This window comes from Halyomorpha halys, unplaced genomic scaffold (assembly GCF_000696795.3).
Source record: "Halyomorpha halys isolate HHAL.00 unplaced genomic scaffold, Hhal_1.1 Scaffold110.1, whole genome shotgun sequence".
NCBI lineage: Eukaryota > Metazoa > Arthropoda > Insecta > Hemiptera > Pentatomidae > Halyomorpha > Halyomorpha halys.
Window position 1 is genome coordinate 2,171,023 of NW_027112640.1, and position 27,967 is coordinate 2,198,989.

General features: G+C 29.3%; 2 protein-coding genes across 6 annotated transcripts; one reads left to right on the forward strand and one right to left on the reverse strand.

Moving 5' to 3' along the window:
* Positions 1-276: 276 nt before the first annotated feature.
* On the forward strand, positions 277-3,894 carry LOC106677869 (uncharacterized; the record flags this gene model as incomplete). Its single annotated transcript, XM_067050427.1, is given in 3 exon segments — positions 277-357; positions 779-972; positions 1,322-3,894. Coding segments are annotated over 3 exon segments (745 nt in total), but the record flags the coding sequence as incomplete, so codon positions are not given.
* Positions 3,895-8,307: 4,413 nt separating this feature from the next.
* Positions 8,308-27,577, reverse strand: LOC106677843 (mothers against decapentaplegic homolog 4). 5 transcript variants are annotated; one of them, XM_014415991.3, is made up of 12 exons: positions 27,190-27,575; positions 26,983-27,087; positions 26,743-26,917; positions 22,688-22,837; positions 21,319-21,450; positions 18,690-18,833; positions 16,931-17,089; positions 12,202-12,442; positions 11,800-11,986; positions 9,925-10,063; positions 9,444-9,574; positions 8,308-8,711 (listed from the first exon to the last, which is right to left on the reverse strand). In XM_014415991.3, the coding sequence occupies exons 1-12, from the start codon at positions 27,328-27,330 to the stop codon at positions 8,631-8,633; spliced, it is 1,785 nt and encodes a 594-aa protein (XP_014271477.1). In that variant the 5' UTR covers positions 27,331-27,575; the 3' UTR covers positions 8,308-8,630. The 5 variants fall into 5 exon arrangements, 4 of the variants coding, with proteins under 4 accessions (XP_014271477.1, XP_014271478.1, XP_014271479.1 ...); XM_014415992.3 differs by having other exon boundaries at positions 11,800-11,968; positions 27,190-27,574; XM_014415993.3 differs by lacking the exon at positions 21,319-21,450 and having other exon boundaries at positions 27,190-27,576.
* Positions 27,578-27,967: the final 390 nt, after the last annotated feature.

The following is a 27,967-nucleotide window of genomic DNA, read 5'->3' on the forward strand; positions in this document are numbered from 1 at the left end:
AATTTCATTTAATCCTTCAATACCCCTGCTATCATTAATTTGAATTCTCTTTGATATGGTCACTTAGTATTAGTAGAGAAGTCTGTGATTAATTTTGGTATGAATATTCTTGTACCATTGATTTAAGCTCCCTAATGTTTCTAGTTTTATTGCTAAAACCCCAATATTTTTGTATCTTTATTAATTCTAACGGTGAAACATTTGTTAATATAATAATAACTTAACAATCTTAAGTGCTTAAGCTTATTATATAGTATTAAAGTGAATTTCTTTCAGGTGTCCAAGGGATGAATATTGCTGTAATATTGGCTGTTGCATTTCGCCAACATTCCAGTTTTATCAACTATGGTATTACTGGTAGGTATTTATTTTTTCATTTATTCTATTACTTAAATAAATTTATTTATATATAGAATAATTGACTATATAAAAAGTAAGAGTGATTGACATTTAAAATCATAAATGTAGAGGAATATAATAAATTTAAACAGAGCCTATTTTTTTTTTTTTTAATTCCTCAAAGTGGGTGGAGGTGTTGAATCATGCTTAGTCAGTTTTGGACTGCATTTATCACTTGAATTTATTAGTTTATAGTGTGGTACAAACATCTGAGAGAATCATTCTTGGGATGTTTGACCTTTAACTTCCATTATTTCTATTCAATAATAGCAAACAACTTTTAAAAAATCATTAAGAGGTGACAGAAAAAGATTTATTTGACATTGCTGCATTTAGTTATGTAGAAAATGAACCTTAATTACCCTCTAAAATGTTTCAGGTTCATGGTCTTTTTCATGTTTCTGGTATGCTCCGGTGGTCAGTGGTGGTACAGGTACGTAATGCAAGGTAGGTGCGCCAGTGCTATAGCTCCACCTGCCAGGCGTGCTTCCTATCCTAGGCAAGCTCGTGTAGCCTACACCCCAGCGAGGGATACTGTTGTACTTCACCATCTGTGGAAACCTTCATATACAGGTAAGTCTTTTTTTTTTTTAATCTATTTCCAATTATTGAAATTCTTATCAACACGTCGAAATTGAATTTATTTACACATTATATACAAAGAAAAAATGTTTGTTATTGAAGATTGATGAATTTCCTTCATGTATGTTTCTAAAATTAAAATTAGGAGGCTAAATTGGATTAGGAAATGTTTTTCTTATACCCTTATATTCATGGTGATTTAATCCTCAGTGTTCACATTCACTTTTGTCAGTCCTATTTAATTATGGCACTTTAAATGTAAGTTTTTTGTTGTTTTTCAAAAATTATCTTAATTGTTTATATTATTCATTATCGCTTGTAACTACGATATTCGCTCCAGGACCTGGCATGAATGGACCACCACCTTCGTACAGCCAGAGCGGTAGTAGTAGCTCCAGTGGTTGCAGCCTCGTTGGACCAAAGCCTAGCCCTTATATGCAGCTATATGGACCTCCACCGAGCTACGAGTCAGTTATTGCTTCTGGTCCTGCTCCAGCTCCAGTCCACAATCCTCAAGTTGACGGAGGTCCCTCACAGAATCACACTACTGTTCAACAAGGGAGGAGCAGTGCTTCATACAATCTCCAGCCGTTGGAACTGCATCATGTCAACCCGAACCTTGCTCAGCAGCAATCAAGTAGCCACAACCAACCCCTGACTCAGCAGCATTTGAGCAGCTTAACCCTGCATCCTCCAAGCCACGCCCAGCCAGAGGGTGCTCATCACCTACATCAGAATGCTGTTGGTCCTACATTACCAGGGCCTCAGCAGGCCTCATCTTCCACCATGAATCCTTCTCAGCTCCCTTAATGGATAGCACCCAAAAGTTACCACCTTTTGTACATATCAAATTAATAACTATTTTTTTATTGTTAATAAGTGTCTGACTGTTATTTGTATAAAAAAAATTGGTGGATTAGTCTGAAAGAATTCGTATGACTTTTCTGTTTTTTGAAGATACAAATCTGTTGTTTTGTTTTTAAAATTGGAATAGATTATGTGATAATCTCTTTTATAAAATTGTACTAAGACTAGGTAGTGTTATGGCTCTGCTTAAAATTCTATTGATTTAACTTAGGAACTTGAGAACTGAATCTGATTTGTTCTATGTCAGGGACTTGACATATAAAACACTTTATATTCGATGAATTTTACCAACCTTGTTTTAAAAAATCAAAGAATATTTTCCTTCAATAGCATATAATTAAAGTTAGACATACTGGAAAACTTCCAGAATTTGATTATTGTGGCATACAAGATTCAATAGATTTCAAAATATTGCAAGATTTTTATCACTTTTGAATTGAAAGATGGTCTTAATAGATTATCTGAACTAATCAAATTAAATGACTTCAGTGGGAATGAGGCATACATTAGTGTATTATGAAAACTATTTTCTGTTGATTCTCTCTTAATTTTCATTTGAAATTTATTCACATCTACATGAACATTAATTTTATCTTTTTATTTAAATTGTTTTTTCAGTAGTGTTTATTAAATTATTTGGTTTTTCTTATGACATTCCATACTGTGGGTTTTGTTTTTTGATGATTTATCATTCCTTACTCGATATTAGTATTTTGTTCCTAAATTTAATTTTTGTGATTGTGTTATATGTGAGATTAAAAAGATAGTTTTGTATGAATTAGTATTATGTTTTTAAGTGCTATAATGTTAGATCGTTGGTATTTTTCTTATGATTTATTTTCATAATTACTGTGTGCTATCTTTATTGTCTTTTTTTATTAAATTTATTTTGTATAATTTATTTTTTAATTAACTTTCTTGCTTTTTGCATTTCGGTCAGATTTTTATTTACACAAAATTTATTCACAAATTTATTTTCGGAGCTATTGGTCATAGGTAGGAGAATTTAAACAAAGATTTTAGGACATATGTTATGTAATTAGTTTCTTTCATTTTTTTTAACTATATAATTTTTTCATTCTTCAACTGTGAATAAAGTAGACTGATTAAATAATTAATACTTTATAATTTATATAAATAAAGTACTAATTATTGATAATTTCCTTTGATTATTTTTTATTTAAACTGGATGGTTTCCACTATGTTTTAAATCATATCCTTATTTCTGTGTTGTCTATAGAATGTTGCTTTAAATAAATGCGCATTTATTGGTAAGAAATCATTTGAGAATGTCTTGTTTGTTTTATTGATCATTGAAAAGTTTTTGTTATCTATTATTTTCTATGTACTTTTGAGTTTGATCTAGCTTTGATATAATATGTACTAGTTTGCCACTAACTACAATCCATATATTATTCTCTAGTTACCAATTAATGTTTATATTTGATGGATAAATTATTTAAATTTATCTGTATGACTTCTATTAAGACAATAAAATGATTTTATATATCCTCGATTATCTTGTTAAACATTTTTTGAAATTGATTTTACTTGCAAAAAAGGATTCCAAATTATTTACTTGTTATGACCATTGAGTGTCTATAAGTTACAGTTAAAATTTGATTTGAGCAAAAACACTATTAACCTGGGGTTAGTAAAGGAAGTGGGAGGAAAACTGAAAATGAACACAGACAATTAATGCTAATTGACAAAATTACATTTTATGGAATAAGGCTCCTAGTCCATGATTTTTTTTTCTTTCTTCAATCGTCAATACAACACTTCTAGATTTATAACTTTAAAGTATGAAAGGACACGAAAGGCTGAACTGTGTTATATTAAATGGAAAGGGAAAATAATGTTTTCTCTCTAAATAAACTGATAGGAATTATGTATCCCAGAAATTTATGAAAGATGATTAAGTTAAAGTTGGTTTTCTTTAATCCATAGTATTGAATATGAACTAAATATTGTTCTAAGATAAATCATTATTAAACCTTTAAAATAAAAAAAAAAATATATTTTAATGATTTTGTTAAAAATCAAGTATAATTGTAAACATCACTTTGCCTAAAAATTTATATCAATTTTTTCTTTTTCTGTCTACCTTTGTTAATGTTTTGGGAAACTAGATTATTATTCAAAATTAAATTGTATTTTTTTTTTTATTTTCACTACAGACAGCCTGGCTATTCATGACTTGACTAAGCAAACAGCGGATAATTGCGATTTTACTTATTTTGTTGGTTGCAGATTTCTTTGTTTTATTCTTCTTTTTTTTTTTTTTTCTTTCTTTTTTTTAATATTCCATAAGAGTTGATAGACTGTTTTTGAACATTTGTTAAACTTTTTTTAACAGGTTTTGCTTTCCTGATGTTGTAGTGTTCCATTTCTTAAGTTCCTGCTTGGCAATAAATTGTTAAAATATTTATTATTTAATTGTAATAATATATTTTTACAATTTGGATTTGTCCATTTTCCAATGATTTCTCTTAATTTAATAAATTTTGTATTGATGAAATCAATCTTTGTTTAAATCTGCAATGAAATAATTTATTTTTATATTAAAGATATGTAAATATGATATATTTTTATTTAACCTGTTGGATCTGGTTTTCAATTGTTTGTAAACTGTTTTGTTCAATGGAATTGTATGAGACGGTTGAACTTAACTCCTGATATAATCTATTTCTGTTTGTAACTGTTTAGGCATAGCTATAAGTTGACAGGAGTCTAGTTGTATTCTAGTCCAAAGCAATGCTTTATAAATTTTCAAAAAGTTGTTTTAATTGGTTATTTAAAAAAATATATATATATTGGTGACTTATATGAGCACATCGTTACTAGATTGCTTGTTAATTTTGTAAGTAGTGGATGGTTGACTTTTAAGATATTTATCTCTTCATATAAATTTTTGGATTTTGATGCTGTATTATAGATGTAGTTTGTATTTACAGTACTATTAATATTGTATAAATTATCATGTATTTAGTCTATAAAAAGTGATTCATGAATGGACTTGATGATGCTTGATAACATACGTTTATTTATTTGTGATAATGGAATTTTGATTTGCAGCAGTGATTTTATGTACCTAAGTAAAAATTCAAAGATTTGAAAATGTTTAGATCTGATTAGATTGGTGTTTTGTTGTTTTTATTTTTTTTAAAAAAAAGTCTTCGTATTTTTTGTTATTGGATGTATAATGTGAATATTTAAATTGGAAATTATCATTTAGTTTAAGAAATATGTTGTATTATAATTATTGACTTTATAAGAAAAAAAAGTTTATCTTATTTTCTAAGAATTTATATACATATATAAAGTATTGTACAAATTTTTGTGTTAAGCTGTCTAAACTTAAGAACTGGACAGCTGTTAATAAAAATTAAAAAAAAACAACACTTAACTTACCATTTTGTCTGTCATTTCTTGATGATTAACACCCTCTATCACTTACTATCAAAAAGTAAAATAATATGTACGATAAACTCATGAAATTGTATCTGAAAAATAACTAAAATGCATTAGAATAGTACACTTAAGAATGGTACACTTGTATAGGCTGCAACACTCAAGTTCTTAAATGTATTGAAGCAAACCTTCTCATACCACTACCTCATTGACAAAAATATAACATTTTAAAGATTCAAGATATCAAAGATAATTCTTTTCGTCCCATATTTCTTGTTAAAGATAATACTTTATCTGAAACATATTTAAATCAGACTAGTTCTAGTAAAGATGGAAACCCATCTTATCAATTTCTTCTTAATGAATAAAAGAACAGATACGACTTACTGCTTTATTGATTACTCTATCTCAAAAACGACAATGCATATGAAATTGAAATAATTGCAGGTACTGTACAGCCATTGCTCCTTGCACATTTAATATAAGTTATAATGATAAATTATGTTTAAAAAAAAAAGTGAATGAGTTTTTTCCATAACTGCCAATTTTGAGTATGTAAATTCTCTTTGCAAAAAAGATATATAGTGACTGGAAAACAAGAAAAGAGGAGAGCTGCATCTAAAAATTAAACATTTTTGCTTTTCATTTTTGTTAAGCCTTTCTAGTAAAAATCTAAGTCTCCAAACAAAGAAGTATATAATTTTTAAAAACTAATATTGCTTCAAGGTCAAAAATTAAAAACTAAATATAAAGAATGGTTCTTTTTCCATATGTTTCCTCTTTAGCTTTTATAATTTACTGTTTTTTAAAACTATAAAACAAACAAAAAAATTAGCTTTTATAATTTACTATTTTTTTGAAACTAAAATTATAAAAAATAAATAGTAAATTATTAAAGCTGAAAAGGGAGACAGTATTCCCAAAACGAAGAAAACAGTATAAGGATATATATATTTTTCCATATACATGAAGAGAAATATACAAATTCAAGGCAAAATTAGATTTTAAAAAATTTAAGAAAGGTGTAGTTAGATGATGAAACAAATATATATCATTTTTTATATCCTTAACTGGAATTTGACCGATTTGAGAAAAGTGAAGCTTTATTTATGTATTTTTTCAATTGCAAACATTCGAATAACAATCAGGCTTGGTGCCACTCATTTCAATTTAATACAACTGATGGAAATCTTCAAAGCTTTCAGATATTTTCAAGAAAAACCACGAAAAAATTATAATTATTCAGACAGAACTATTCATTCAACTAAGGAGGGCAGTAAAGGTGTATAAGGAACTTATTTACTTTTATTGGAAGATTATTAGATGACCGGAGGTAATGATTATAGGAAGATGATCTGTGTGGCGGTAAAGTAAAATACCAAGTCCAAACTATTTATTAGTAATTGATGTATGCACTCATTACTATATTTGTTTTTAGTTTATATTCTATTCATTTATGTTAATAATTTTTTGTTCACTTTTTATCTTTTCTATAACTTTCTATATATATTCTCATAGTTTTATCACATCTTACAATGTTTGTATCTCGTTATTTAGCCTTGATGAAGTCCTGCGAAATGGAACATATTGTCGGTTATTGATAAATTGTTTTACTGGTATTTTTGTACCTTTTTTTGAACACTACCTGGACCATCTTCCAAAAATTATTTACTTTTAGTTTAGTTACTTGAATTGGGAGGTGTGGTAGCCCCAGGGTAAGGTGAGAGGCTACTAACTCCAAGGACCTGAGTTTGAATCCGGCTGGGCAGAAAATTGTTTTCTGTTACACTATAGCCATGAGTCAACTCTTGTGGGTTCTAGAGCCCTCCTGGGGTCCACCTAGCCTCATAAATTGGGTAAAGTTCTGGCGGTCGAGCGTGATTCTGACCAAATCACCTCCTTCCACAACCGTTGGTGTAGTAAAAGTGCCTCCCCTGACCCTTCATGGGTTGTAGGGGTACAGATTTGAATTTTTTTAAATTTAATTTTAGTTACTTGAATTAAGCATACTATTTAAATCTTCAACATAGTCGCTGTCTTAACTTTTATAATATAAAACCTTTTATCAGAAAATAGTCAGTCCCTTCCCTACTCACCAAAGCAACCGTTATTTCATCTAAATTTAATTCAACTAGCTGTGCCCCACATGGTTTCATTACACATGGTGAGTATGTGACCAAGTGCATTTGATTAGCTAAATAAAAAAAGAAGGACCTACTGCTAGTATGATAAGAAGAGACTTCAGCTTGATGGCTTTACATATACAGTCCTAAGTCCAAAAGCTCTGTAGATTTGCTAATACTGGTCCTATTTAGATGTTTTTTTTTTTCTGATAAAGAATTAAATAACCTTTTGATTGAATAGGCACAATGTTCTAAATGTGCAGTTTTCCAGTAATTCCAAAACTCATCTGTTTTATTTAATACAATTTTATTTAGCCACTTGAAACTGATATTTTTCAAATCCATCTTCATTACACATTTACACCCATAGAACATTTAACAATTTCATCTTCATAGGCATTGTCATGGCAATATTATGGCTATGTACCTACAGAAGCTTTTCATTAAACTGTTATTGTTCTGTTCCTATGGGCCATAGCGTGATACCTTCCTCAATTACTAACACAAAATGAGTTTTTTTGAATCAGACCGGTATTTCTTGAGATTACTGCTTTCAAACAAATTCTTTAACTTCATATGACAATTAAATAGATGAACAATCAAACACGTACTATATTTTTATAGATAATCTGTTTAGAATTCATAACACCAACAATACTAGTAATAATTCAATTGTTTAATTTCCACATTTGAGGTGTTTGGTCGTAAAACATGGTAACTGTGAAAATGAAAAATGGAGCTGAACTCTATATTATTATCATTTAACATAACTCCAATCTGCAGTTAAAAGCATGTACATTCATAATACAGACTTTTATTGAATAATCATGAAAATCATAAGTTTTTATATTCAATGATGTTTCATATTAAAAGAAAATGTATAAACAGGGAGTAATTTGTACAACACAAAATAAAAAACATCTTATAATTAGGTACCTATTTATTTAAAATTGAAACAACTCATTAGATCAGGATAAATGATATTAAAAAAAATCTGTACATCATAACCTGCCATCATATGACAAGAATCAAGGTCTAGAACCGATAAATATAGGAGTAGGTATAAAGGAACCAATTAAATACACAACTTGATATTTTTGCATCAAGGTTCAATTACGGAATCCAGAAATTGGATGGAAGTTGTTTAAAAAAGTACCCATTACAATAACTTCATACGAGTTTTGTGTATCAGGTACTTTTTTGTATCAAATACATTAGGAAAAATCATGAGTCAAATTTTCCATTTTACTCTATTCCTCGAGGTCCATCGATGGGCATGGTATGAAGAACTTCGTCCAATAATTGTAGAGCTCTGTGCAAATGGACCTAAAAAAAAAAATTATAACTTATTAATAACATAGCTGTAATTATTTTCTTCTAAAGAGCAATTATAATATAAAAGACAAGGCTTTAGCTACTCATAGATATCCCAACTGATAGTTTTCAGCTATAGAACAGTCACAGATGGAGTTGTTTGTCAGATTCTGAAAAATGTTGTCGATTAACTGTGACCAGTAAGAAATTATAATGTTCTTGCAGTAAGAAGTTAGTTCAATTATTGTTTAGTGAGTTGGTTTGATACTAATTGTGGCTTTTTTTAAAAAGTTTCTATGTTCTAGAATTTAATAACAACATATCAAGCTGTAAGCTATATTTTATTTACATTATTAATTTTGTAGTGATTAATTAGATTAATATTTTTGACTTAGCACAATTCAAATAGCAAATTCCACTTTACTAACAATAAATCATTGTTAGTGTACAAGATATTTATTAATTTATCCCATATTTCTTCAAACAAATATTGGAAATGCAGTTGGTCTAATACCATATAGGTTTACTGAATAAAAACTACACTTATTTTAATTAATAGAAATCTATTTGCCAAATTAGGAAAACTTAGTGACTTTTTAGAGTAACTGAAACACTACAAAGGAAACTTTCTAATCAAGACTTTTACTGAGTTAAAAATAAGGAACAAATATTGCCGCATTGGCTAATGAAATACTAATAACGGATATTTATTTAAAGAAACCTAAAAATGTTGTGATTACTCACTTCAATCCAGCATGGAGTATCTTTTATAGAACTTCGAGGGTAATCAGGGCCCCATCCTTTAACAAAACTTAAACGTAATATGCACAGTCTCCTTAAGTCATCAACTCCAATACAAGCAGCAGAGCTTAAACCTATGACATAATACTTTATTAATACAAACAATATATATATAACCAATATATAAGTTATATGATGAATATAAATATTATGTGCTAATCCATTTTCTTCCTACTATTTTTGATTAAACTAATGATAATTTGGTTATCTGGTTGGTTTCTTGGTATATAACAAGAAGGGAACAAAAGTTGACCCACCCAGCCTAAATTTGAACCTGTGATATTGATAACTCAAGCATCTCCAAATGTAATCCCCACATTCTCAGACAATAAGGCCCATACATCAATATAATATTCAACAGTTTATATACAATACAAAATTTTGTAGGTGGATTTAGTATTATTTAAAAAAATAATCAACTAACTAATTGCTGGAGCAATTCCTCCGACACTGTGCGGCCCAGGAATGTGGCCAGCAACTGCTGCTGCTTGAGCTGCGGCGGCTGCTTGCGCTGTAGCTGCTTGGTGTTGCATTTGGGTATGACACTGCCTCAAATCAAAAACCTATTCAAAATAAATACCAATACTTAATGAGAATGGAACAGCAACCGCAGGTACATACATCATTACTATCATGAAAGTTAGAAATAAAAAAGAAATATTTTAGTATATAATATATTATTTGAAAGGAATCAAATAATCTCTTTTAAGAGCATGATAAAAAATGATTCATTAATTCTTCAGGAAATTTTTATTTATTTTGCTAAGGTTTAACTAATAAGCATAAAATAAATATTTAAATCATTTAGCAGTGAAATCTGCAAAGGCAGATGTGAGAACACTGCCCTGCTAGTTAGAATGCAGTATTTTCTCAAAAGTTGTTTTCAAGATTGGCACATAACTGTAAAACAGTAAATACAATAATTTTCTAAATTTAATTCTTAGCGAATGCTTTACTTACGAGGCATAAAGTAAGTTGCGATTTTAGTAAAGTGAAACTCAGAAAAAATTTATATTTTTTTTTATTTAACTTTATGTATTTTTTTCTATACTTTCTTTTATCTTTATCTTTTCTACTTATCAATGTCAATTTCATCTTTATGTTTTATGAGTTGAATTTTACAAGTTAATCTTCTACTGATTAAAATTTTATTGTAATTAATAAATGAATAATAAATAAATAAATGAAACGAAAAAAAAATTTGTGACTATACTGATTGATAAAATACTACATTATTTCTTGGAAGGACAGGGCAATGGTTTGAGAATTGAACAGACTATAGTATAATTTGAACATTAGAAAATTAAATTTGATACTGTTCATGAGCACTTTACTTAGGAGTAAAACAGGAGAATATAATAGCTTTACTAAGTTTTCCCAATTATCGTATATAATTACGAAAATCAGTGGTTCAGTGCATGTGCTATTTAGCAGCTAAAAAAAGAAGAAAAAAAATCTAATGCCATTAATTTTAGCATTAAAAACAAAATAGGAGGCAAAGGAAAAATGTATACATCCATCGATACTGTGATAAGTTGAGATAAAGATGTTGATTATTTGACCGAATCCTTGAGTTCATTTGATTTGCCAAGCATCCTAATGCATGTTTTGATATAGAATGTTGACTTGCCTACATTCTTCTCTGAAACATAGTAGGTCATAATATTGCAATGTTACCAGGCATTCAAAGAAGAGATGATGAATAATATCATCAAAGCTAGAATTTTAAATGGAAAATTTAAGTATTCCCATGCATTTCAATCATTCTGACAGATATGGCATTCAAATTCAATGGTTTAAAGTTTTCAGTACAATGAGCACCTATAAAGCAAAGGAATAATAGCTACAACTACGTGAACTAAATTTGTAAACTCCATGTTTCTCACATGGATGGCTAACAAAAAATATTAAGAACAAAAAGCAATTTAACCAACAGAAGTAAAACACATACAATTCCTTTCTCTTAGTGGTATAAGCAACTAATGGCAGGTACTAATACTAAATATATTATCACATTAATGATAATTGATTTCTACAATGTTGGTGTAAGCATGGAGCTGAGGAACATTTTTTTACCTATTTGGAAAATATATAAGACATTATAGATTATTATTTTTGTTTCTTGAATCAACTGAACTTTTTATTATCAATTTAAATGCTCAACAAATAATATCTGCTAAAATGCATAAACAATTTGATTAATCATATAAAATTTCCAAATTTACTTCATTTAAAATTATTAATCTAAAGGGGGGAAATAAAAATGAGAAGAAAAAAGATACCAATCAACAAATCTGACTTTGATATACGCAGATGGGTAAATTTTGTGAACAGCATCGCCAGGTGATCTTCCTGCTTCCCGATCAAGGTAGTAAGACTGCACAAAGACAGAGTGGTCGGAGAGACACCTCAGCCAGACGTCCCCTTCTCCCCTCAAATCAAGTTGAACACCTTTACCAATGTGTAACCTGCGAAATTTAGAAAGCCTTGGAATATTGGTTAGAATGGAAGAATAAATAATAAGAGATAAAAACTAAAAAATTAAACATCATTCACAAAAGAAAAATATTTGTTTAAAAAATGTCAAAGAAAATTCTGACTGTAGATCCCTAGTTCTCTGGTCGACTGAGTAAGAGTAAGTAAAATTAACTTTAAATTATGGGAAATTTTATAAGAAAATAGAGAAAAAAAATCAACTTACCTAGCTCGTTCACTCTGTTCTGTACGATGCACGTTACTAAGAGCTCCTAGACAAAACCTGCTTGCTCCGGAAGGGTCAACGTAGCCATCGACAGTAACACTAGGTGAAGTAGAGGAAACTTTGAAAGTCTCTCCTACCTGAGTATCAAGTTCAAAGTAAGCAATGGAACACCAATGCTCAGGTGCTGGTTGACTGGAGAGTAAACCTCCAACTCCGATCTCTGTACCCACTCCATGACTCCCTTGATTAAAAAAAATAAATAAATTTATACAGCTTAAAAAATGAAAAGTAAAATGTAATCAATAAGTTTCTTGAAATAAAAGAATAAGATACATTTTCTTCTTTATAATTAACAGATTTATTGTTATTTTATTAAGTCTAGAAGAGTCAACCATATATGATAAATGACCAGCTAGTTACTTAAAAAAAAACTAATACCAATCAAATACTGGACAGAATATTCATACTATCTAAAACCTCACTATGAGAAATTTTAGCATAATACTGAATAGGACACTCTCCAGAAAAGGTAATATGACTCATATTACCTGATACGACATTTCCACACTTGGAATGTGTAAATTGGAATCTATAAATACATCTCGTAGCCAAATCTTCCAACCGATTCTCCCATATTTCTCTATATTGATTAAGATAATGCAGAGCATGAGGCCACAAAGGAGAATTAAAATATGAGAAATATAAAAAACAAAAATACCAGCAACATATGAACTAGTAAACAATAGCTCAAGACAGACAGCGGTAGAATTTGTCATGGTGGAAAAAGTTAAAAAGACAAAAAAGGAAAGGAAATAAAAAAAAAAGGAAGAGGGTTTGTTCTTTGATATTACTAAGATAGTAGCATATATAATGGATAAAAAATATAATTTTCCAAAAATAAACCTTTTTTTAATTCGGAAGATCGTTGATTGACCATGTATAAGTGTAATACACAAAAGGAGGAAGTCCAGGTGCGGTCAAAAGAACTCAAATAGTTATTAAATTATTTATAAATTTTAGTATTTATTAGTTTTAATAAATAATTTGAGTTCTTTAAACCGCACTCAGACCATGTTCCTTTTATATATTACACACAGTCAACAAACTGTCAAAATAAAAAAGATTTACTTTTGGAAAAATATTTTATTTATCCATTATATATGCCCCTATCTTACTAATATTTATTAAATAAAGAGACAGTAAATCTAACTACATTCCGCAAGTCCACTACGAGCTAACAGTGTGATTTTGTTTATAATTGTAACACAAAAATCAACTAGTACATAAAAAAAAGGAATAAAATAGCAGGGAATTATTTTGGTATTGCTCTTCATTGCAGACTTAAAATAATTGTAGACAAATTATAAACGAAAAAATGATGTTATGGTCCCATTAAGAATATTATACTTGCCTTATAAAAAAGAAAATAATTAAATGAGTTCCTCACACATTTGTTCATATCATTATTGAAGGTCCGTACACATTAGTCAATGTTTTAAATTACCTACTTTTTTTTACTGCACAGATTGTTTCTAGCCTCACTTTAAATTGTAGGTATACTTAAATAGCTCCTACAGTTAATCTTTAAAATTCAAAGATTAAAGGAGTTAATAATATTATTAATGTTTTATTATTAAAAGTTTATTACAAACTTTTAATAATAAAACATTAATTAACATTTTAATAAAACATTAATTAACAAGTCCTATTATTGTCCATTAGCTTTAATTTTAGTACTAAGTAAAATCAGTTTATCATTATTTTAAAAAATCAGATTAACTCTGCAGGGAAATTCATAAATTAAACAAAATAAGATAAGTGACTAATAAATAAATTGACTGTTTTTATGATCAAAGCACCTCACAAAAATATTTAAAATAAATTTAAAAACTTATGAACACAAAATAATAAAATAATTGTAGTAATCTGATCAGACAGATGAACTAAATTTGAAAGTAAATTAAATAGAATACTGTCTTACATGTATTTACTTCTCATACACTTATTTATGGATTCTTTAATCTCCAGTCTAGGTAATACTAGACAATTATTAATTGAATTTCCAATAAATAACAATATTAATATTAACTAACATAATAATTATAAATCAATAATACTTGTAGTGTTGTTTACCAGTACATATCACCGTACAAAGGGTAATCCTTCTTTAATCTTTCTTAATGTTTTGTTATGCATGTATATGCTTAAAAGAAAACAATCAAAGAAACTTGTTCCAACTAAACATCTATAAGCTAGAATTAAAACATTTGTATCAACTTTTAAAAACCAAATAAAAATGGTATTAAGTTAATTCTAATAAGCTAAGGGATACAGAATGTACATTCAATGGTTCTAAATAATGAGGTTTACTTAATCTTTTTAATTTTTATTGAACTTATTGAAAACAAATACCTACTTTGAAATAAGGCTGACGTTTTACTAATATTTTTTTAAATTATAATAATACATATTATTTCCCTTTTATAATAAACTACATTTACATTAACATCCTACTTAATATTATTTCAAAAGTGTGCAAACACATTTAAAAATAAATTTATGTATAATATCTTTTTTTCCCTTACCATCCCAAAAAAATAAAAATGATATTTGTGTATTGTTTTTAGTAATTAATATCAATCCAGTGAGGTCCTGTCCACAAACTATATTCAGGTAGTCAACAATCAACAATAGGACTAAAATATGAATACTTTTTCTTTTTTTATTTATTGAAGAATAGTAGTGAACGATGCCACAATCAGTGCCTTGGGTACTAGTGCTCTAAGAGTTAATCCATACTATATTTATGGGACAAAATAATGAAGAAAACATATAAGAAATAAAGCAATAAAGTGATAATAACAATAATAAAATTTTAAAACTATAAAAAAAGTAAAGCAACATAATAATACTAATTGAATAATACCAAAATAATTAAAACACACGGTGAAGAAAACAAAATAATTAAAACACACGGTGAAGAAAACAAAATAATTCCAATTTAAACGCTATTATCCATCTTAATTCATCTACATCCACACCCCAAACAATATTTAGTCAGCCTTGGAAACCCTGAATCAAGCTTTGCCCACCCTCATGTCGAAGACAAAGCAGGATTCCAAGACATCCCAGTGCTTCTGTCCCAGCTGAGTCACTAATATTGAAATGCAGTAGATACTGAGTGAGAATATTTGAGCCGCATACGCTCAGGATTTCAGTGGAGAAGCTGGCCACAGACAGGACTCCAATAGAATACGTAAAAAAGGTTTCGGTGCTGATGGCTTTCCAATCTTCAAGAAGGATTATAAGGATGGTTGGGGCTGGATAGGAATATCACCAAGGATATATGGGATCCTAAGGTCTAATAGTGTAAGGCTTTGTTGGTTACACAATATGGAGCATTGACTATTGTTCTAAAGACTGGAAGGATGGGAAACCCTTGATGTTCAGAAATTTAGTAGTCCCCAGAAAAATATGAATACTAGATTAAAGTATCATGGCAATTCTTTTGTACAGACCTCAAATTTGAAATATCATAATGAAAGTTGCTATTAAATTTAGCTAAATGGAATTTTTTTGATAATTCAAGCATAAAGTTTATTTTAGTGGTAAAGTTTGAATAGATTTTTATTTAAATAAATTTCCAAGATTGATAATGAACCAAAAACTAATTTCAGTAAGCTTAAGTAGGAGGAAAATTGCAGCTTGATATAATTCACAACATTCAGAAATATGCAATAATAAGTAACTAAGTCTTTGTATTAATTTTCTTGACAATAGTTTATGGCATAGTTGAGCGAAACTGAGTTGCAATTAAACTGAAGCTGAAATTGTCTTGGATATAATATTTATTTATTAATGGTTTATTAATAAATAAACATTATATTCATGACAATTTTGGCTGTAATTTAATCAGAACTCATTTTTGCCCAACTGGTTTAGGGTAATAGATAAATTATAAAGAGTAAAGTTCACCATCTATAGATTTGTTAATTGAATAATTAAGCTAATTACTATGTCGTTTCTCTGATAAAACAACCACTTGAAATAAGAGACCAGAGATAAAATCTTACTAAGTAAAAAAAACACACAAAGGATATTGCATCTTAATGAAATATGTAAATAATCAATTTGATGGATCATTTCAACTAAATAATGTGGATGGAAGACCAGTCATGTAGATAGTACAGTTAATTTAAATGCCTGTTGGCAGTTATTGCTTAACACAATAGTTCAGAGATGCTATGTAGATAAGGGAAGTTGAAGAGCAGATCCCTCTAGAAATGCAATCGCACAGGTTCATATGCAATAGAAAAAAAAATGACATATGTATTATACATGGACAAAATTATGGTTTTAAGGGAGCCTTTAACTTTTCTTTGCTCTTGGGGAACAATCAATACTTCTCCCTTCAGCAGTTCACCACCCTAACTAAGAGGAGTTCCACAATACTGTACCATCCAGGAACACACAAGCCTACAGGAGATGTCAAATAAAGCAACTAAAAAAGTGAAACAATATTTTTTTTTTTCAAAAGGGACTTTTTTTTCCCACCTTGGTTAGTAAGAAGGTAACCTGTTAAGATAACCACCCCATGTGTCAGAAATAGCCAAACGGGGAGTAAACAAAAAAAAAAAAAGAATGCCCTGATTTTAAGATTTGTTTATATATATTAAAGCAGTCACAAACGTAATTTTTCATCTTTGTAAATAATATAATACGTGCTTACAGTACGTATTTTGAAGAGGTTGGTGTGGAGGTGGTTGCATACTTTGAGTGTAGGTCAGAGTGTAACCACTCCATGTTGCTTGCTGGGTAGGACTCGTGTATCCCTCACTTGAAGTTGGACCAGGGCTTTGAGAATTTGTTGTTCTAACGCTATCACTCACTGAAATGAGCATTAGCAAACAAAGTTAATCAAATAAATAAGAAAAAGATAAGCTAGATATTTAATATCTCCAAGTATAAATCACTAACTAATCTAAAAAGATAAACTACTCATTTAGGCGTGGAAGAAATTAAGTAAGGTCAAATTAAATAAATTGTTACATATGCAAATATAAACTAATGAAAATATTCCATAAAAAAAAATAAAGTATCCAATTTTAAAATCCTATATTCCATTTCCGTCAAGATAAGTTCAAGATTTAATAAATACAGCTTAAATTGATTTTGCGCAGTTTAAGTGTGTGATTATAAATTGTAATGATATTTTACATCTATTGTAAAATAAAATCAAAATATGTTAACTGTTGCCATGAACAGAGCAGAGACATTGGAATTTAAACAATAAAATGGGAATATTGTGAAAAAATATTTATTAATATCAATAGTGTAGAGAAAATATTATTATTTTGATGATAAAAGAAATGTAGGTTATTTATGTAAAAAGTTATTCATTTCATAAGTCTGAATTAGGAATTATTTACGATTTATAAATAATTTCTTTAAAACGGCTTTTCTTTTATACGGCTATTAGCATATTAATGCATTGTGTTGATAAATAACATTTATTTAACCATTCTTAGTTAAAATGAATATTTTGTAATTTTAAGTTATAGTAGGGATGTTTTTTGCTATAGCACTAGAACAATGCAGCCTATATAAAACAAGTGCCAATTGTCATGCACATCTAATTAATGTTTTTATTTTTTCTTCCTCTCATCTTATTCTTTTACTAGCATATAAATATACATTTTAATTAGAAGTGCATTGTACTCCTATCTCCTGGAATCGGGTTCAAATCCAGGTGTAGCATATGATTATTTCTCCTGGATGATTATTTTCTTCTGTTACATCAAACGTGGATCAACCCTTCTGGGCCTCACCAAGCCCTAAATGGATGCTCATACTGGAAGAAATGAGGCTCAATGTGATCTTGACCAAATCCAAATGACTTCAAGAAACAGTACTTTCCTACTGAACCCAAGAATCTTTGTGGTTTGTAGTTGTACCCAAGTTTTATTATAAAACCAAAAAAAAATATATATATATAATTTTTAGTATCATTTCTATTCTGGAAATAATTTTTTTAAAAAAAATCTTTTTAATAAACATCTGCGGAAAGTTTATTAAAAATAAAAAATAGTGGTAGTTAACTTGGATACCACTTTATTGATTGTTAAAAAAAAAGTAAATGAGTAAACGAAATAAAACAATTATAGTGAGAAACCATCAACACATTGACAAAAAATATCTTATTATTATTACAAAAAAATATTTCTTGTGCACAGGATTTTGTAATTAAAGCACATAAATCTGTCAGTGAGAATTTGTACACCTTTAGGAATAACTTTCGATCAAGTTCAGTAATGATTCCATCTGAAGAATATTTTTTTATGGCCTGCTACATAATTGTAATTACCATAAGTAAAGATCATATTTCCTTATCATCGAAACTTTAGTAAGAACATCTTTGAAAAAAATAAAAAATTAAACTACACATATGTGCCTATTTATATAGTAAGTAAAATTCATAAATGTTTTACCAGCTGGGCTTTCGGGAGTATCTATTGTGGATTGTGACATGGGCGAATAAAATGCTGGCTGGGGCGTCTGAGGTTCAGCAGGAGAGACGAGAGGTGAAGCAGTACTGGTCACCAAATTGCTGCCGCCTCCTGAATTACTGTTTCCTATAATATTAAATAACTTTAAGGAATAGGTTTATACTTTTGAAATCTGAATAAGGACCTCTGTAGTCTTTAGTTTGATCTGCAAAAAAATAAATTAAAATAATAGATAAAAATCGGATGCAGTGTGTGCATTACACAACTGTCACTTATCCCTCTAATTTTAGTAGAAATTAATTTCATTCATAGGTTAATGAAAGTAAAAACCGATTCTGCAACAACCAATGAAACGCGAAACATTTATTTATAAATTCAGTAAGTCAGTGTGTTTTTCATCCCTCTCCATTCATTATCTTCTACAATTATACATCTTAGATATTAATTTTTCTAAAATCTTTGACTTTCTAACAGTACATTACACTTTTATGTTACTACTCTTATTATTAGAAATTTGTTTTCAGCCTGGGGAAATATTTCTTTATCAGTTTATAATCAAATTCTTTCATAGTTTATATTTAACAATTCTTTTATTACTACAAAGAATAATAAATAGAATAATGACCAAAATCATGATTTACTTTAAATTAAGCTATTTTGAAAATTTTTCATTTAAATTCTTTCAAAAATTTTTCAATGAGAATAATGTCTAGCTAAACCTATAATTGTAGTTGACATTTAGGTTTAACCAAGAACCTTTGTTTTTAGCTAAAAACCTTTCCACTTCTATTTTATGGTGAAATTTTGAGGATGATGAGAATTGAGGAAGAAATCATCACTTGTATATGTCCACAAGGCATTGGATGTAAGGATGATTTTTCTTTGCTCAATGTCATTACAGTTGGTGTTTTTTTTTTTTTTATTACCTTACTCATACTTGTCAGGACAAGCCAACAATGCAGCATTGGTTAGGGCATCATTGATACTAAAGTTTACATCAAAATGAAAAAAATCCTCAAAGTTTAACACCCAACAGTTAGGAAGAAGTTCACATCTTGTTTCTATTAAAATAGACTTAGTTGATTTTAGCAGCTTTGATGGCTATTCTGAATTTTCAATTTGCTTAACAAACTCATACTTTTTGAAGCATTTATAAAAAAAGATAGGGGACGCCAGTTCTTTCTAAAGCTCATTTCAATTTAAAAGATCCAAAAAACATGTAGTCCTAGAGAATGGCCGAAACATTGGACATTCAAAGAAACAATAAAGAGTGTTTTGAGACAAATTAACTTGGATACAAATTATTTTATTTAAACAAATAAATTATTTTCCTAAGACATCTTTGCTTTTTATTTATTTAACATTTAAATAGCACTCATTTTTTGGGCACTCTATATTTATTCATATATATAAATTAATATTTTCCCAGGACTACATCTTGACAAACGACTGACATGGAATCTTCATACAAGACTAAAAAGACAAGAAACTCCTCGTAGATTCCGACTATTGCAACATTTTAGACAAACGGTCTAAATTGCCAATCCATTACAAAAGACTGATCTACATGACTATTATAAGGCCTATCTGGACAAACGGAGTTGAGCTTTGGGGCTCCACTAAACCATCAAATTCCTCCAGAATCCAATCCTTACAGTCCAAAATCCTTCGTAAAATCCTTAATGCTCCTTACTTTGTCACAAATCAAGTCATCCATCAGGATCTCAATATTCCATATGTTGCCGATTTGGCCAGAACCAGATACCGTTCCTTCCATAATAAACTTCTCAACCACCCAAATCCACTTGTTTCTAACCTGGCTTCTCCTTCATTACCTAATAATCCTCCTAGGTGTCTGAAAAGAAGATGGCCTCGAGATCTTCTTCTCTAGAAATGTTATTGGAGTTCTATCAGTGGGTAGATTCTCCACATGTTTTTATCATGTTACTATGTCACCTACAGCAAATTTACTTGTTGTATATACGTGTATACAGTTGTAAATATCAATAAATAAATTATTAAAAAAAAAAATATTTCTCCAGAGCTATGATGAAAGATTCAAGAATTAAATTTCAAATAAGATTCATGAGCAATCCTATCAACTTCATATGTTTGTTTGTTGGACAAGAATATTACAGACAATACATTCATTTTCAAGTCGGATATCTATAAGAAAAATTTAAACTATTACAAAAATATCTATAACGCACTATCAACATTAATATGGTTATAATAAATCACAATCAAAAATTTTTTATTAAAATATTTAATAATTGTAAACTGCTAATGAAACCCTGCTGGCTTATTGGGAATGAACAAGGTTCTGATACTTTAAATATGATAAATTAAAAAATAATTAATCTAAAAATAGAAAATTTTGAACAGATAATAAACAAAACAAAACTATCAAATTTATGCTAATTATTGATTTTATATCTTCAAAAATATTTTATTTCAGCAGTCCACAATCACCAGCATTTCTAAACACTACACCACCACAATTTACAAGCAATATAGAATAAATACTGTGAACGAAAAGGCAGAAATAAGCAAACCATAGAAAAAAAGGTGATAATCCATAGCATAAAGAAAAAAAAATGTAAATACTTACTATGTATATTTTGTTGTGGTGAAGCCTGCTGGCTCCATCCAGACCTGGATGGTTCTACCATTCCCCTTGGCGGTTGCCTTCCCTCCAACTTATTGCTGAGGTAACCTCCTTCACCACCAACACTAACTATTCCTACATGATTCCCATCAACCACCACAAAACACAAGTGCAATAAAAGAAGATAATGCAAATTATAAAGTAATAAAATAAAAAGAGCAAACTAAAATAACTAAGAGGTAAATTAAAAAGTGCTTAAAATAAATAAATACAACTAAATAGCATTAATAATTTTTTCAAACAAACAAAGCACAGCACTTCCATTCCAAATAGAAATAACTACTACAAAGTAATAATTAAACCATCAAATCAAAAGTTTAAATAAATGGAAAAATTTTTAATTCATGACTTGATTATCTTTCCTAAACACCAATTTCTTTTTCTCTTCTTAAACATAAATTTACAAAAAAGTGGCTTACCAATGCTCTAAATAAAATAGACTTACCAAACTGATAGGTCACTCATATATATGAAATGTAGAATTATAGTGACCCATACATAACCCTAGATTACGAAAATTAAAATTGCAGCAATGTTGCTTATATAACAGAGGAAGCCTTAATTTAATAATGAAATTTTAGAACTTATTGGTTATAAACTAAATTTAGCAGAGGCATATCTTCACTAATACCTTTGTATTACCAAAAATTAAAAAATCACAATCAGTGGGACAGACACATAAAGAAACAAACTGAAAAATCATAATAGAAAGTCTAATACGGTCCTAATCAGGGTACACTAATATGGTTTAGGGTATCATAGATTCAAAGAAATCAAAACAAGCCTATCAAGAAAAGCTAGTATTACTCCTAGAAACATGGAGCTAGTCGCATTGCTAAGTTTAATTAAGTGTAACTTGTTTAAAAAAGTGGGGTACTATCTAATTTTATTTTGCATAATTATAACAATGAAATTTCTTCTTACTATATCAGGGACATAGACTTAATTTCTAATTTCTATTCATATTGATAAATATACTATGTCAGTGTAAAATAAAGTATGTTATAGTTTTGGTATCTAAGTGACAAAATTTAAATGTTTTAATAAAGTAGCTTCTTAAACGTTATAGAAAACATGGAAAAAAAAAATCCGATATACTGCTCTATGAAAACTAAAGCAATGATCCATAAATACATCTGAATCATTACTATAACTTGGCAGGTTTTACCTAGTATGAGAGATTTATAGGTATATGACAGACAAGAAAATAAAACATTATCATGAAATAGCAAGAAAGTAAGTTCCAGAGTGGACCAATAGAAACATCTATGCAAACAAAACTGATAAGGGAAAAAGAATTTTTAAAACATACCATGAATAGGCTGTGGATGGAACTGAATAGGCTGTGGAGCATGGTGCTGCACTGTAACTTGATCCTCGACTTCAATTGTACCAGGGACAACACTGTACTCATCCTTCACTGCTCGACTAGGACCTGACTGTAGGCTCAAACCTGATAAATCTAGTAACACAAATTGTAAATTAATAATAAACTTACTAGTTTATTCGTATCATGCTGCAATACCTTGTAAGTAAAAAAAAAATTTAAAACCAATTTTTAAAAAAATTAATGCTTTATTTTAGACCCTTTATCAAAAAAATGTTCAACATTGGGAAAAATTAAATAATTAAACAATATGCCTCTAGTGATGTGTTGATTTTTTTTTTCTTGAAGTAGGTATAAAAATTGTATTGTCAAATTTCTAAACTTACAAGGTACCATAGTTTAAGCGACAAAATACTACATTATAGGCTTATTAAACGATGGTAACAAGAACTGAGACTTTCAAGAGACCCTTATGATATCATACGATGAAATGAACGAAATGTTCAGCACTGAATGTATGATGGGGTACGAAGAAATGTGGGAAATGGTCTATTAAAATAGAAAGGGATTAACAAAAGAGAAAAAAAAGACAAGATGAATCATAAAAGAAAACTATGTTTTGTTCTACTCTTAGCCATCATGCAGATTACTCAGTGATGCATTATTATGCCAGTTAGTTTATCAGATTTTCCTGATAAGCATAATTAATTATTAATTTAACTTAATTAATAAAAATACGATGAAAATACTATAGAATGTAAATACAGATAGCAATAAGCTGTATTCTTTTCATTTTATAAGACCTCTAAATTCTAAAATAAGATCCTATAAAATGTTCTTCAGTCTTGTTTCCTGGAAATGATGACAAGGAAGAAGGTCTAAGTGAAAATAAATTTGTCAGAACAGCAATAAAGTTTCATGTTTTCTAACTTCTTTTTTTCTTACCCTCCCATTTTATTTATAAAATAATGTTTCCACATTTATGAAACATTTTATATAGTGAACCTGCTTCCACAGGTATCCAGTCATGACAAAACTTAGACTAGTGGATACTTTTTCTCTTAGAAATTTCTTATAAGATTTGAATCAGAAGATAAGTTATATAAAAAAGATAACTTATTTTTCAGGAAATATTCTATCTAGAACATTCATTATTCACTTAATTTTAATATAAAGATTTTCTCGACAGTAGTTACATTATTAAGTACAACCTATATCAGGTCAATATCTTATAGCTGAAGTGAGATATCCTGTCTCAAATCTGCACTAATATCCTTATGAAACCTGAATCAATGAATTAAATTTATTAGAAATTAACTTCTAAATGAAAGACTGAAAGTTAAATTTTAAAATATCCTAAAATAATCTAATAGAGTTAATTTTATAATTAATAAAAAAATTCCTTGTTTCCAAGTTGGTGTGGCTAACAAAATATATGCAACAACAAGGAGACATTACCAATTACCATAACTGTTTTTTTTTTTAGTAAGGAAAGTAAAAGATTTATTTGTTTTGAAGGGAGACCAGAGGTAAGGTGGTGACTCCAGTGGAACAATATTGTGACCCCTGTCTTCAGTAGACCCAATCCACTCTCTTATAATGTCATGTGGCAAATGAAGGGCCAAATTGTAAGAATATATATATTTAGATTTTGGATATAAATCTTTTGTATATTGTAAATAAATATTTAGGAGATAGGAAAAAAATAAGAGGGTGGATGAAATGGGACAATTTAAATTGATTACAGAATAACCTTTTTAATAATTTTCAAGGTATAAATATAAAGTACAAGAAATAGCCATTCGAGGTGTAGTAAAAATAAAATACTTTAAGTAATTGCATTCACGAAGTGGCTTGTGAAGATCTGCAATGAAATGGGGTATGTTTTATTATTATTTATTAAATTTAAGAATAAATACTACTAATTAATGGTTATCATTAGGGATAGGATTTTTATGTGCTAAAATGCATTTTCAAATTAAAATCTTCATCGGTTTGACCACAGAATGGATTTGTACCGGCTAAAAGATCTTTCAACATCTACTGATTTTATGGGGGCATACTTGAGCTATCTCCATTGCATCTAGTTCGGTATTCTGCATCACCTGGATGGCTGTGTCATCAGTTGTTCCGAGGAGAATGGCTCCAATGGACTGAATGATTTTATATCCTGAATTTTTTTATAACACGTCCTTTACTTTTTTCTTTATGACTTCTCCATTTTCACCACCTATATTTTCCAGTCTTTCTATTGCTTCGTTCACAGTCACAATTTTCCATCAGTGAAAGGTCCTTTTCTTCTAATTTTGTAATTGTGTTGGATAAAAATACCATGTTTGCACTTATGTAAGCCAAATCAGTCTTTATTGAGTTAATTGTTAACAAGTTGTTCGCTTTCTCTACTGCAGTGGTGTCAACATTAAGTTTTGATATTATGAATTTAATTTTTTCAAAATTTAAACAATAATATTGGGCTCCATCAAGCCAGGTGCCTCATCGTGTTATCACGTGTTCCGCTAAGTCAGCGTGTGTTTCTTTAAAAATAGTAATACGACTGGGAGCCTTAAAAATTTTTTTTCAAATGAACTATGTTAAGATAAAGAACTTTAAGGGCGTTACTAGCTTTATTCATGTAAGGTGCCGCGTCTGACAAAAACAACAAAACTTTACCATGAGTGATGCCCATAGGCCAAAGAACAGTCATAGATTGGTTGACAAATCTTGCAATCGTTCCATGGTTACATTTTTCGAGGATTTCACAATTCAGCAAATAGGATTTTTATCGCTTATGTTTGTGATATAACACCCTTCCATATCTGTAGTCTCGTCTACAGAAATCCAAATCGGCCCATCCGACATTGCTTTCCGAATTTCCGTTAAAGTCTCCTTGTATATAATTTTCAAATATTTTTTTCTTAAAGTGCTTTCATTTGTCATTACTCAGCATGTGTATTTCTCAAGAAAGGTTTTTAAGTCCGGAATGCTAATTTCGTAGATAGGAATGTCTGCCCTGACAAATGCTCGGCACAAATCTAAATACATAATATTGGTACCTGTGGAATCTGAGGAGGAAAGAAACAGAGAAATGGATTGAAGAGTAAACAAACAAATTCTAGGAAAATGACACAGGAATAAGACCGTTGCTCTTTTTAATTGATTCTGAGGAATTCTCGATGTAATTCTGTGTGAAAATTTATTATTGCCACTGCATTTAATTTGTGTTCAAAGATGAAGACATAGAATTTTTACGCACTATTTATGATAAATGATAAATTTCACCTTCAAGTATCTTGCGTTCTCTTGAATTTTATGTAATTTGCTTTTATGTAAGTTGCTGCGAAAAATGTTTTTAAAATTGAACAAATAATTTTAGGAAATATGTGATTCAGGACAGAATACCTAAAAATAACAAATATTTCAGAAAATATGTGATTTACAACAAAATATGTAAAAAAGGCCAAATATTTAAAAATATATAAAATAAAAATCGCTTCTTTAGGCCAGAAATGTCTTGAAACATCTTTAGTTAGTAAGGAATCACAGATATTATGGTCAGGTCAAAATATGTGAAAACATAAAAATCCTATCCCTAGTTATCATCATCTAATTTGATGCAGAGATAAAATCTATAAGATAGTGATAGGTGGGGGGAGGATGGAGGTCTACAACAATGGTTATCAATCCCATACTATAAAAAGGGCCTACTGTTTAGTTCACAATTAACATTCGACAGATGCGTGAATTCTAACAATATATTTGGCATAAATTTCATGAGGATATTTCATGAACATGAGGTTTAGAAAGTTTTTTTTTTTTTATTGTACACCAAATGGATATTGTAATTCTTAAATTTAAACCTCCAAAATAAATAAAAAAATATTTCTTACAAAAATAAAAATTTTTCAATTTTTTTTGCTGCACCCTTGTGTACTCAACTTAATAGTGTGTAATTGTAATTTTAAATTATGTGATATTGTAATAACAAAGCATACCATTGTGCGAGCTATGAAACCATATTTTTGAATTCAGATCCAACATACCTATGCCAGGAGATACTACTCTTTCATAGTGGTAAGGGTTGACACAAACAGAATCACACTTGAGATCAAAAGCATACTGGCAATATTTGACATGTTTCAATTCATTCTTATGAAGGTCTGGCCACCTCCATATTCTAGCATATATCACATGAGGAAAACCCTTTCTTCCTGCAACCTAGAAGAACAACCAGTTTAAAAATTGTAAGACACATAGACATCATGCTTCTGAACTAGTCATACCTGAAGTCTACCATCTAATGTTCTCTGGATGGTCACACATTTACTATGATGTGAACCATTAGTTGTGATGGCTGTAATCAAGCTGTCAAGTTCATCTCTTTTTTCCTGTTTATTTGTCAAAGGAAAAAGAAAGTTATATTAACAAATTCAAATTACATGGAAAGAACTACAAAATCCAACTAAGAATTTAGACAATCAGTAACTAACCTTCAGTTTCTTCACTAAACTTTCTATAGCTCGCTTTGCAAACCCTTCTGATTCCCCTCCTTGTCGATGACACATAAGACTGTGGACAATGCTTAAACAAGCATCGGCTGATGTAGGTGTAGTAGTATTCATAGCAGTCATTTCCTTTGAATTAAAGTAATTTTCAACTGACTATAGTACATCCACAATAAACCTGAAGAATAATATAATTGGTTCCTGGAACTAATCTACAGCATGCATGCCAGTCCAGATAGGCATCTCCAGTTTATCAGCATCACTTGATTCCATATTTACCTTTAAAGAGCAGAATAAAGGAAAATTGGTGCTGAGCACCACACAATACAAACATAATGTTAAGGTTAAGACAATAACAAATGTACGAGCGTTCCTGAATCATAAATACAAAAACACTGTTACTCAATGTAGAACTATCTCTATGCACAAAGAGTATACATTTCATTTTTTGAATCTCGTTAAATTTCATATTAATCGGTCAGAAATACAATTAACAATCAATTAGTATATAGTTATATAAAAAAATAAATTTACATCTCCGTAAAAATAATTCTTTTTTCTTACTGAAATAATAAATTGGAAGATCGTTGATTGATCATATGTAATATAAAAAGAAGAAGAAGGCGTTCGAAAGAACTCTTCAACAAATAATAGAGCACATTAAATAGCTCAGAACATACTTTATGGTTTTATTAAATTTTAATCTTGTTAGAAAATTAGAAAGATTTTAGAGCATTATTTTTAATTATGGACTGGATGAAAT

Excerpts from the sequence above, each read along its gene's own strand:
- LOC106677843 (XM_014415991.3), bottom strand. The coding sequence starts at position 27,330 with ATGACTGCTATGAATACTACTACACCTACATCAGCCGATGCTTGTTTA. Across the intron at positions 27,088-27,189 it reads GTTTAGTGAAGAAACTGAAG|GAAAAAAGAGATGAACTTGA; the intron begins GTTAGTTACTGA and ends ACAAATAAACAG. Across the intron at positions 17,090-18,689 it reads TACTCCCGAAAGCCCAGCTG|TGAGTGATAGCGTTAGAACA; the intron begins GTAAAACATTTA and ends TGCTCATTTCAG.